This window comes from Poecilia reticulata, chromosome 20, assembly GCF_904066995.2.
Source record: "Poecilia reticulata chromosome 20, P_reticulata-male-v2, whole genome shotgun sequence".
NCBI classification, from domain to species: domain Eukaryota; kingdom Metazoa; phylum Chordata; class Actinopteri; order Cyprinodontiformes; family Poeciliidae; genus Poecilia; species Poecilia reticulata.
The window spans coordinates 26,749,790-26,762,612 of NC_088849.1; the positions used below are offsets into that span (position 1 = coordinate 26,749,790).

Here is a 12,823-nt window from a genome sequence, read left to right on the forward strand (position 1 = left end):
TGTGTGTGTGTGTGTGTGTGTGTGGGTCGACAGCAGCAGTAAGACAAACAGGAAGTCTCCTGAGTGTGTGTGAATGAGTGTGTGTGTTCATTAATTGTATTAGGATGGAGTGAGAGCAGGAAGCCGCGTCATTAGGAGGATGAGGAGGTTCATGTTTCTCCTCTTCCTCACAGCGGAGAGTCTCTGTGGATGTTTAGAGCGCTGTGAGGACACACAGCGTCCTGGTGTGTGTGTGTGTGTGTGTGTGTGTGAGAGAGTGTGAGTGTGTGAGAGTGTGTGTGAGAGTGTGTGTGTGTGTGAGTGCGTGTGTGTGTGAGAGAGTGTGAGTGTGTGAGAGTGTGTGTGTGTGTGTGTGAGTGTGTGTGAGAGTGTGTGTGTGTGTGAGTGCGTGTGTGTGTGAGAGAGTGTGAGTGTGTGAGAGTGTGAGTGTGTGAGAGTGTGTGTGAGAGTGTGTGTGTGTGTGAGTGCGTGTGTGTGTGAGAGAGTGTGAGTGTGTGAGAGTGTGTGTGTGTGTGTGTGAGTGTGTGTGAGAGTGTGTGTGTGTGTGAGTGCGTGTGTGTGTGAGAGAGTGTGAGTGTGTGAGAGTGTGTGTGTGTGTGTGTGAGTGTGTGTGAGAGTGTGTGTGTGTGTGAGTGCGTGTGTGTGTGTGTGTGTGTGTGTGTGTGTGAGAGTGTGAGTGTGTGTGTGAGAGAGTGTGAGTGTGTGTGTGTGTGTGAGTGTGTGTGTGTGTGTGTGTGTGTGTGTGTGTGTGTGTGTGTGTGTGTGTGTGTGTGTGTGTGTGTGTGTGTGTGTGTGTGTGTGTGTGTGTGTGTGAGCCCTGATGGCTCATGATGCAGTTCAGGTTGTGTGTCTGTAAGCTGAGCTGCGGCGTTGTGACGACCGACAGGTGGAGAAGAGAAGCTGCTGCTCCTCTTCCTGTGGAGCTTCGCCGCTTCAGCAGCAGAACCACTGAGGAGCAAGGTGCTGCAGGGCCTAGTCAAAGTCCACAACTCCACTGATCATGATTTAAGGAGGAAACTTAATTAAAAAAAGCCCAGAATAAATAAGTCCTCACATGTCAGGGAAATCAACCGGGGTGTGTGTGTGTGTTTTAGTATAGAGATGAATCTTCATGGATTAAAGGAACAAACAGCAGCATCATCAATCCACGGCGCCATCTGGGTTCTGGACGGGTCCCATCAGTCATCAGAGCCATTTGTTTTCATCCAATCAGCCGCCTCTGAATCACTAGCAACCAATCAGCTTCCTGATAGCCGCATCGCTGCGGCATCAATAACCTGCAGCGCTGATCAAACACCGGCGCCGCTCTGCTCCGTCATGAAGACCCACAAGTTACTCATCTGATCAGAACCAGAACCAGACCTGACAGCATCACCGTGTCAAACTAAAACATTAGCTGTGCTAACAATAAAGTGCTAATCATAAACATTAGTCTGAGGGACGCTAAAGCGCTACACTGTCACAGTATTTAGTGGAGGCTAACATTAAAATGCTAATTGTAAACATTAGTTCAGCTAAAATGCTAAACCAACACAGGACTTAACTGAAGCTAACGCTAAATGCTAATAGTTCCATTAACGTGTTACACCAAGGACAGGATTTAAGGCAAGCTAACGCTAAAGCACTAATCATAAACGCTGGTTCTAAGGTGTAATGACACAGGATTTACCAGAAGCTAATACTAGATGCTAATCATTAACATTAGCTCTGCTAATGACAAACTGCTACATCAACACAGTATTTAATGTAGACTAAATCTAAAATGCTAATCATGAACATTAGCTTAGCTAAAGTGCAACACCTACACAGGAATCAACAGAAGCTAATGCTAACATGCTAATGCATCCATCTATCAATCACTCAAGTTTTATTCGTACAGCACATTTCAGCAGCAAGGCATTTCAAAGTGCTTTACATCATAAAACGCAGAATCAAGCAACATTGAATAAACAAAAACATTAAATTTCCTGCCGAGTCGAATCGGCAGAAACAGGTGGGGGCGGGGGGCGGAGTCTAAACCCACCCCTGTTTCCTCCCTCAGGTTTAAACCCGTTGGGATTAAATCCTAGTTTTTGTTTATGTTCCAAATCCAACTCTAACCAGCTGGAGATTTAAAGGCTCTCAGTGTTTCAGCTGTTTTGCAGTTTTCTGGAAGTTTGTTCCAGATCTGTGGTGCATAGAAGCTGCTTCTCCTCGTTTGGTTCTGGATGTGGATGCAGAGCAGAACCAGAACCAGAACCTGAGGGGTCTGGAGTGTTGGTACAACAACAGATGTGTGTCTTATTGTTGTAAACTGGGAGGTTTACTGGAGTTACTGGGAGTGTAGAACTGACACTGGGAGCCGATTTGTAGGAATCAGAGGGAACAAACAGGAAGTTTCTGCTGTTTGACCTCTGACCCTGGATGAAGACGTACTGCAGTGACTGAGGGCAAATGGCTGCTTCCCAGATAAATGAGCTCATTTTCTCCAGCGCCTGAAGATGGAAACGGACCAGAACCGTTTCAGAACAATAAACAGGAAGCGGACCTCCTCACGGCCCGGCGCGGCGCGGAGCGGCTGCTGCCCTTGGGGGGGATGCGGGTTGCCAGATTGGTGGACAGCAGCTCTAATAGAGTCCAGTTTATTGCTGTCTCTCTCCATCAGACTCTCAGCTCTGCTGCTCTGCCACCGGCTAACCGCTAACGCAGGTCCTACCGGTTTGTTCTGGACGGGTTCAGCCCAGAACATCCCAGAAAACCTCAGCTTTCCGCTCTGGACCGGAACCAGGCGGCAACCCCCGGTTAATGTTTGACCTTTGACCCAGCTGATGAGCAGTAGGAGCTCTGCAGAGATCGCCGTCATTTCTGCTGCCATGCTAAAAACAACAACAGACTCTGGAGAAACCAGAACCAGAACCAGAACCCAAACGGCTTCATCACCGTTTGCCGTTTCAGGGTTTTATGATTATTTTAGATTTACTGTTTAACGTCTGCAGTGGTTAATGTTGCAGCACCGTCCTGAACATTTACCCAGAATCCCTCAGGATCAGTGCGGTGAGACGGGTCGACCCGGACCTCACTGATCAAATATGAGCAGAACTTTAATTAGAGCAAACAGAACCGGCGCCGCGGCCCAGAAGGCTGGAAGAGTCTGGTAGGAAAACCTTTCTGTTCTTCTGTAACCGGGTTCTGGTTCTGGTTCTGGTTCAGGAGATTCTCCGGATTTAATGAGAACATGAAATCTGTTAGTTCAAACATTCATGTTGTCCCATGTTCGTTTGTTTTGCTAGTTAGCAGCTAGCAAAACAAACGAGTCCGCTCCGAGGAATCACTTCCTGATCCGCAGAGGAAGGAGTGCAACGACAGGTTTCATCCTGCAGGAGGCGACGTACTGCGCTGCGTACTTAAAACATGGTGGGCATCAACATGGTAGACGTTAGCGCTTTAGCATTAGCTTCCGTAGCTCTGAAACGAGTGAATAAAGTTGCTCAAAGTGTTGATGTCTGAAGGTCTTTATGTCATAAAACTTTATTTCATTTCCTCCTCAGTCAGTATCGACGAGCTTCTGGTGTTTCAGACGAGCGGCTCTCTGAAGCGCCGCCGTGTTTCTGACTGCGGCCCGTCATCCTGACCGACGGCTCATCCAATCAGCTCGCCTTCGCTTCCCTCCAATCTGATCAGCTTTGATTTGCAGCTCAATCAGATGTTGATGGAGTCAGAGAGAGAACATCAGGAGGCGAGGGAATCCATCTGACAGCTCCCGTTTCCGGCGGCTGGAGAGGCTTCGGATCAATTTGCAGCCATTATGGACATTATTGTTCAAACTCCTCCAGAGTTCAGGCTCCATTTGTGAAGCCAGACATCAGGATGAGCCGCTTTATGAGACGACTCGTCTTCCTCTCTCTGCTCGTCTTCAGAAATAACTCAGCCGAGCTTAGAGACGCAAAAATGGTCCTTTAGATTTCTGTTACTGTTAAATCAAGCAGGGATGCACGATATATCGGTACATCAATCTATCGATATATCGATGTATCGATACATCAATCTATCGATATATCGATACATCAATCTATCAATATATCAATACATCAATCCATCGATATATCAATGCATCTATCCATCAATATATCGATACATCAATCCATCAATATATCGATGCATCAATCCATCAATATATCGATCTATCGATATATCAATGCATCAATCTATCAATATATCAATCTATCGATATATCAATGCATCTATCCATCAATATATCGATACATCAATCTATCAATATATCAATACATCAATCCATCGATATATCAATGCATCTATCCATCAATATATCGATACATCAATCCATCAATATATCGATGCATCAATCCATCAATATATCGATCTATCGATATATCAATGCATCAATCTATCAATATATCAATCTATCGATATATCAATGCATCAATCCATCAACATATTGATGCATCAATCCATCAACATATCAATATATCGATGCATCAATCCATCAATATATCGGCATATCAACGTATCGATCTATCGACATATCGATCTATAAGTATATCGATATATCGATGCATCAATCCATCAATATATCGGCATATCAACGTATCGATATATCGACATATCGATCTATAAGTATATCGGTATATCGATGTATCGGTCTGATTAGTAAAACTCATGATGTTGGTCATGATGAAGCAGCAAAGGATTATGGGAGTGCAACTGAAGCAATATTTGTGATATCGTCAATATGTACGATATCGGTAAATATCGGTAATCAGCCATATCGGGAGCATTAGTCTCGATGTTGATGTGATCGTCTCATCCGGCAGGAACAAACATCACAATGAACAAATACGATCAAACGAGTTCAACTCAACGGTTTTAACGAGATTAATAAAACATAAAGCTTCATTTTACACTGAAAAATATTTCTGTTTATTTAAGTATTTATGTAACAAGGCAGCTGATGGGCCAGGATCAGTCCTGGTTCTCATTTCAACTGCAGTTTGTGGAGTATTTTATTTAGAAAAGCTTTTATTTTGAAAAATATCAGCTGTGTTGGACCCAGGCCTGCAGCCCCGTTGTGTCTGCTGTTGGAGCCTGAAGCAGTGAGTCGGGAACCAGGAAAACCCGGAGCGGAGTTTCCGCAGCAGGGACATTCGGTCCATCGAGTGGAACGGATTCTTTCAGGAAGCAACAAAATGGCAGACAGGAACATTTTCCTGGAAAAGTCCAGTTTGTTCCAGCTGCTCTGTTTGCAAGTCACTTTTATTTATTCTGTTTTATTTTTCCTCACATCCTCAGGTGAAAATAACTTTATCACCATGTATGCAGACGACATCGCTGCATATTTCAGTCACACATAATAAATCCCTGAAGTAATTAGTGGTAATTATGTTAACTAACCAACTAACTAACCAACTGATACCTGCTGATGCTCTCTGTCCTTTAGGAAGATGGTAGATATGAAAGTCCTTTATTTTATTTCATGTAGTTTGTAAAGTTGAACAGTTCCTGAATCAGAACTGTTCGGGTCCAGATCCGTCCGGTTCCACCAGCCAGAGACGATCAATACTGTCAGGTTTTAACAGCTGATTGGTTCCAGTCCTGGTTTACGGCCCCAGATTGATCAACTTTAATATGCAGCGATGGAAACTAATAATCTATCAGTGCAGGCAGATTAACGATGAAGGTCAGTCAGCGCTCCGCTCCTCTTCCTCAGGAAGTTAAACATCTTGATGCTGAAACTAACAGACCAACTTCCTTCAGGAAACCAATCAAAGCTTTAAATTCATTAATGATGAAAGACGATCAATTCTAAAGTTTAATCAGTTTAAAATCGTCACAGAGAGACGAAGGCTGCAGCAGCGCCGCTCCTCTTCCTCACAGGAAGGTCAACATGTTTCCAAATCAACTGAAGATCAGAAACTTTCCTGCTCCGAACTCACAGCACAGTGTGTGTGTGTGTGTGTGTGTGTGAGAGTGTGTGTGTGAGTGAGTGTGTGCGTGTGTGTGTGTGTGTGTGTGTGTGTATGTGTGTGAGTGTGTGTGTGAGACAGTGTAATAAAGGCTGCTATTTAAAAAGACATTAAAACAATGAAAGATGAAGAGCGTTGGACATTTTTACGCACTGCGGCCGTCGCTGCTCACACAACACAAGGTCGGGCCAGAGAGTGTGTGTGTGTGTGAGAATGATGTGCAAGAGGAGTTCTCTTCCATAAGGCAGCAGCCTCCCACTGCTGCCCTTAACACACACACACACACTCACACACTCACACACACACACACACACACACACACACACACACACACACACACACACACACACACACACACACACTCACACACACACACAGGTAGCTGGTAAAAAACGAGGTGTCAACAGCAGCTCTGATCCAAGGACAACTGAGTGAGTCACTTAGAGCAGCGGGAGGTTTGAACTGTACAAGCTGAGTGCGTGTGTGTGTGTGTGTGTGTCTGTGTGTGTGTGTGTGTGTGTCTGTGTGTGTGTGTGTGTGTGTGTGTGTGTGTGTGTGTGTGTGTGTGTGTCTGTGTGTGTGTGTGTGTGTGTGTGTGTGTGTGTGTGTGTGTGTGTGTGTGTGTGTGTCTGTGTGTGTGTGTGTGTGTGTGTGTGTGTGTGTGTGTGTGTGTGTGTGTGTGTGTGTGTGTGTGTGTGTGTGAGTTTAAAGTGATGACTCTGCTATCAGCCATTAGCAGACAGAGTGACCTTTCCTCCTCTTCATCCTCGTCCTCATCCTCGATGTTCGGGTCGGACCTCAGAGCCGGTGCAGGAAGTCCGGTTTTTAACCGCTTCAGAGCCACTTCCTGAGCTGACCTCTGACCCCGGCGGGCGTTTAAGGAATGAAGGGATGTGCTTTGGTTGTTATGACGACCGCAGGACCTCATAAGCGAATGTTTACGGGTTGCCAGATGTTTACGGGTTGCCAGATGTTTGCGGGTTGCCAGATGTTTACGGGTTGCCAGATGTTTACGGGTTGCCAGATGTTTGCAGGTTGCCAGATGTTTACGGGTTGCCAGATGTTTGCAGGTTGCCAGATGTTTGCAGGTTGCCAGTTATTTGCAGGTTGCCAGATGTTTGCAGGTTGCTTCAGGTTTAAAAGCAGTAAAAGTAGCTAGGTAACACTGCAGTGCACCATTTGGTCAGCGGGGGGCGACAGAGGCAGGAAGCTCAAAGTTGGAACCAGAAAATTAGACGAAGAAACAAAAATGTCTTATTTTCTCTAACAAACAGCTGATTGGCTACAAATATGTCAAAATAAAAGCTTTTCCTCTATCAAAACATCATAAAACAAATTATTATTTTATTAATAATTATTATTATATTATATTATGTGGCACTTTGACAAATTATTTGATTTCCATAAATTAACATTCATATTCACACCATTAATTTAATATTTTCATTCTATTGTTTTATTATTTCATCATTTAATTCGTGTCATTTCTGGCTTTTTTTTAATGTACCGTCACTTTAAAAAACAAAAACATATGTATAAAATAAAAGAAATGTATGGTGGACTGATCATGCCAAAAATCTCATTAAAATTAGAACCTCTAGGCAGAGGGAACCTCGAGACAGAGGGAACCTCTAGGCAGAGGGAACCACGAGACAGAGGGAACCTCGAGACAGAGGGAACCTCTAGGCAGAGGGAACCTCTAGGCAGAGGGAACCTCGAGACAGAGGGAACCTCTAGGCAGAGGGAACCTCGAGGCAGAGGGAACCACGAGGCAGAGGGAACCTCGAGACAGAGGGAACCCTCGAGGCAGAGGGAACCACGAGGCAGAGGGAACCTCGAGGCAGAGGGAACCTCGAGGCAGAGGGAACCTCGAGGCAGAGGGAACCTCGAGGCAGAGGGAACCTCTAGGCAGAGGGAACCTCGAGGCAGAGGGAACCTCTAGGCAGAGGGAACCTCGAGACAGAGGGAACCTCGAGGCAGAGGGAACCTCTAGGCAGAGGGAACCTCGAGGCAGAGGGAACCACGAGGCAGAGGGAACCTCGAGACAGAGGGAACCCTCGAGGCAGAGGGAACCACGAGGCAGAGGGAACCTCGAGACAGAGGGAACCCTCGAGGCAGAGGGAACCACGAGGCAGAGGGAACCTCGAGGCAGAGGGAACCACGAGGCAGAGGGAACCTCGAGGCAGAGGGAACCTCGAGGCAGAGGGAACCTCGAGGCAGAGGGAACCTCTAGGCAGAGGGAACCTCGAGGCAGAGGGAACCACGAGGCAGAGGGAACCTCGAGGCAGAGGGAACCTCGAGGCAGAGGGAACCTCGAGGCAGAGGGAACCTCTAGGCAGAGGGAACCTCGAGGCAGAGGGAACCTCTAGGCAGAGGGAACCTCGAGGCAGAGGGAACCACGAGGCAGAGGGAACCTCGAGGCAGAGGGAACCTCTAGGCAGAGGGAACCTCGAGGCAGAGGGAACCTCGAGGCAGAGGGAACCTCGGCGCAGAGGGAACCTCTAGGCAGAGGGAACCTCGAGGCAGAGGGAACCTCGAGGCAGAGGGAACCTCGGCGCAGAGGGAACCTCTAGGCAGAGGGAACCTCTAGGCAGAGGGAACCTTGGCGCAGAGGGAACCACGAGACAGAGGGAACCTCGAGACAGAGGGAACCACGAGGCAGAGGGAACCTCTAGGCAGAGGGAACCTCGAGGCAGAGGGAACCTCGGCGCAGAGGGAACCTCTAGGCAGAGGGAACCTCGAGGCAGAGGGAACCTCGGCGCAGAGGGAACCCGCCCCGCCAGCTGTCCTACCTGGGGTCAGTGAAGTCGTCCACCAGACTAACTTTCTCCACCAGGTCTCCGCCCACCGAGCGAACCAGGTCGTAGAAGTCGTTCTCTGTGAAGCGGTCGGCGGCGTCTGGCAGCCAGAAGGAAATGTCGTTGTGGAACGGCGGGTATTTACTGAAAGGCTGGAGACACAAGCAGTGACATCACTTCCTGTCCGGTTCTGGACCAATCAGAGCGTTTTTGTTATTCGGTTCTCATCAACAGATCAGTTCCTAATAATCTGCCCTAAAAATATTCCTTTTATCGTGAACCAATGAAATACTGGATTTTATTAAACATTTATTTAAAAAAAATTAAAACTCAGATTCAACAAACTTTAGACATGTTGGCTTGTTAAAGACAGGATTTAAAATATTAGTCATGTTTCTTTTTAGCTCACATTTTCTGTAAATATGACATTTAGACACTATTATTGTTTCTTTAAACATAATTATTCTTCTTGGTATTATTGCTATTTTAATATTACTAGCATTTTGATCGCTATGGTAACAGTAGCGATAGCAGGATTATAATCATTGTTGCTGAAAAGTTTTAAACTTTTCCTGAACATATGATTTATAATAATGATTTATTTTAGTTTCTGTTATTTTTGCCAGATCTGAAGTGAACTCCTCCTAAACTTCCCACCGTCTAGCAGCGTTTCCAGCCGCGGCCCTCAGGGCTCGCTGCCCGGCACCTTTTACTTCCGTGCTTCAGTCCAGCTGGTTTCACTCGATGACGGATTAACTGACCTGCAAGCAGCCGGATCAGGAGAACCAGGACCATAACACCTGTTTGAATACCAGCAGCTCTCCGCTCTGGGATTTATTTCTCCCTCAGAAATGATTTTAGCTTCATTATAAACTTTGTTTCAGTAAAACTCGTGTTTGTTCTGGATCGTATTGCTGGTTTTAGTCAAACTGCAGAATAATTCATATCCAGGTTCAGCTTCCATCACCTCCGTCACTCAGAGGGTAAAAACCTTCAAAGGTTTTCAGGTTTTCTGGCTGCAGGAGTTTTGGGCAGTTTTCTGCACAGTCAGCGTTTCTGCAGTGGATCCATTCATTAGGATCTGCTGAGTCATCAAATCTCTGGTCGCATCAATTAATCCTGAACGTATAAAAACAGAGAGGAAGAATCAGAGGCAGCAGGAGGAACCTGTGTGTGTGTGTGTGTGTGTGTGTGTGTGTGTGTGTGTGTGTGTGAGAGTGTGTGTGTGTGGTGTGTGTGTGTGTAGGTGTGTGTGTGTGTTCCTGTGTGTGTGTGTGTGTGTGTGTGTGTGTGTGTGTGTGTGTGTGTGTGGTGTGTGTGTGTAGGTGTGTGTGTGTGTGTGTTCCTGTGTGTGTGTGTGTGTGTGTGTGTGTGTGTGTGTGTGTGTGTGTGTGTGTGTGTGTGTGTGTGTCCAGCGGTTTCCTGCGTGCCGTTTGGCGCTCGCCGCTCATTACTCAGGGCGGTTCTGACCCGGGCAGCAGATGAGCCGCGGTCCCGTCCCTCTGGAGGAACCGGGTCGTTAATGAAGCCGGGGGGACAGGAAGTGGACAGCGCGGCTCGTCCTCTGACCTTTGACCTCGTCAGCTCTTCACTGAGCTTCAGTTCATCGGTTTGTTTTGATGCAGAGATCAGATGATGATTCAGAGCCGCTGGATGTTTTCTGCTTCTTCTGTCCCACCTTCATCCCTCCTCTTCCTCCTGACTCCCCCGCTCCCCCTCCTCTCCACCCCCCCTCCCCCCCTCCCCAGCCCCCCTCTCCCCCCCTCCCCAGCCCCCCCTCCTCTCTGCCCTCCAACAGTCACTTGAAATGTTCCTCATTAGTGAAGACGAGTCGACAAAAGCACCTTTAGCAGGACGGGCTAACCGCAGAGTGAACCCAGTGACTGCTGTGTTATAGTGTGTGTGTGTGTGTGTTATAGTGTGTGTGTGTGTGTGTTATAGTGTGTGTGTGTGTGTGTGTGTGTGTGTGTGTGTGTGTGTGTGTGTGTGTGTGTGTGTGTGTGTGTGTGTGTGTGTGTGAGACGGTCGGCTGACTGCCCCCCCACTGTTCAGATGTTTTAAACATGAAGTCAGGAAGAGAGAAAACAGAAGAAAACTAAAGGAAACCAGGAAACATCTGGTTACTGACTGGTTAACTGGCTGGATACTGACTGGTTAACTGGCTGGTTAACTGGCTGGATACTGACTGGTTAACTGGCTGGTTAACTGGCTGGATACTGACTGGTTACTGACTGGTTAACTGGATGGATACTGACTGGCTACTGATTAGTCTCTATTTGGTTAACTGGCTGGTTAATGGTCGGTTAACTTGTCAGTTACTGGTTGGTTATTATCTTCTCTGCGTTGCCATAGCAACCAGTGTCTCATTATTCATCCTGCTTCGGCTGGTTAGTTGTGACGGATGAAAAACTGAAAGTTTTGCTTATTGGTTAAATCAGCAGGAAGTCGATTGATCTTCTGGTTGAGTTGACAAGTTATTAGCAACAGTTAGCTTAGCACTGGCTGTTAGTTTATGGTTACTGGGTTTGGGATTTAATGCTTTGGATGTTTATGTTTAGATAACCAAGCAAAGCTTTAATATTTAATTAAAATCACATAAATAATGGATTTATCTCGGTCACTGGGCTGGTTGACTGGTTTGTAAACTGGGAACGAGGTGATTGGTTGGTAGTTTCAGTTAGTATGTTGGTTCAAAGTCTAGTTAGGAAAATAATTTAGTTTATGACCCTGAAAAGGTATTGGAGGAGGGTTGGTTATAGAAATGATCTGTAGTTAGCAGGTTGGTAGTTAGCAGGATGGTAGTTAGCAGGTTGGTAGTTCGGTAGTTAGCAGGTTGGCAGTTAGCAGGTTTGTAGTTTGGTAGTTAGCAGGTTGGTAGTTTGCAGGTTGGTAGTTAGAAGGTTTGTAGTTTGGTAGTTAGCAGGTTGGTGGTTAGCAGGTTGGTAGCTTGGTAGTTAGGTTGGTAGTTAGCAGGTTGGTGGTTAGCAGGTTGGTAGCTTGGTAGTTAGGTTGGTAGTTAGCAGGTTGGTGGTTTGGTAGTTAGGTTGGTAGTTAGCAGGTTGGTAGTTAGCAGGTTGGTGGTTTGGTAGTTAGGTTGATAGTTAGCAGGTTGGTAGTTAGCTGGTTTGTAGTTTGGTAGTTAGCAGGTTGGTGGTTTGGTAGTTAGGTTGATAGTTAGCAGGTTGGTAGTTAGCAGGTTGGTGGTTGGTAGTTAGCAGGTTTGTAGTTTGGTAGTTAGCAGCGTTGGTGTCCATCTGGTCCAAACTGGGAACCTCTACTGATGGATGCGTTCTCACCTGATCTGGTGTTTTTATACTGATCAACATTCTTTTTCACGGAGACGAAACATGTTTAGCTGATGTTTGATCAACAACCAGAGATTCAGCAGATCAGTCAGACTCTCCAACTGGAACATAGAAACTCCTCCAGATGTCTGCAGGAGATAAATCTGCAGCTAAGCAGAGATAAAATATGAACATCCTTAGAGGACGATCAGTTTGTTCACGTCTCTGATTGGTGAACAGGAACTTCACAGCCTCTCCTGTCTCAGTTTAACGACGGTGATCAGATAAAGATGGTGATCGAAATCTACAGAAGTTTTATCAGACAGTAATAAAATGCAAAACGAATCAATGCTGCATGAAACCTGTTTTTACCCAGAGAACATTAAGAGCCTCCATCTCAGTCTAACGCCCAGAGGACCGTCTGGCCGCTTTGTGTCCCTACCTGGAAGCAGATGGGCGTCTGGATGTCGTCCACCCTGAACTGCTTCAGGAATCGTTCGTCCCGACTCCAGAACAGCCGGATGTCCGGGATGCTGTAGAGGATCATGGCCAGACGCTCCAGACCCAAACCGAACGCCCAGCCCAGCTTGTTCCCGGCACCCGCTGAAACAACAAACACAGAAACTCAGGAGGACAAAACCACATCACCACTGGTCTTCTTCTGTGGTACCTTTAACCACAACACTGTAACCCTGAAGAACCAGCTGATGTTCAGATTAGCTCCTTCAAACCAACAACTTTCCCAACATCTTCTGCCTTCAGGCCAAAACGTCCTGTAGTT

The 12,823-nt window shown here is 46.5% G+C and overlaps 1 protein-coding gene and 1 long non-coding RNA gene across 5 annotated transcripts in view; one reads left to right on the top strand and one right to left on the bottom strand.

Moving 5' to 3' along the window:
- fars2 (phenylalanyl-tRNA synthetase 2, mitochondrial) overlaps positions 1–12,823 on the bottom strand; it is a 63,992-nt gene that overhangs the window by 7,910 nt on the left and 43,259 nt on the right. For 3 of the 4 annotated variants that reach the window (XM_008396842.3, XM_081601541.1, XM_081601542.1), the window contains 2 exons: positions 12,485–12,645; positions 8,753–8,910 (listed from right to left, as the gene is read on the bottom strand). In XM_008396842.3, coding sequence (XP_008395064.1) covers positions 8,753–8,910; positions 12,485–12,645 — 319 coding nt within the window. The remainder of the gene's footprint in view (positions 1–8,752; positions 8,911–12,484; positions 12,646–12,823) is intronic. The other variant, XM_081601543.1, reaches the window with a different exon arrangement.
- LOC145549366 (uncharacterized) lies at positions 11,764–11,999 on the top strand. Its single transcript, XR_014085308.1, has 3 exons — positions 11,764–11,801; positions 11,864–11,924; positions 11,974–11,999. It is a non-coding gene; the product is annotated as an uncharacterized LOC145549366 (long non-coding RNA).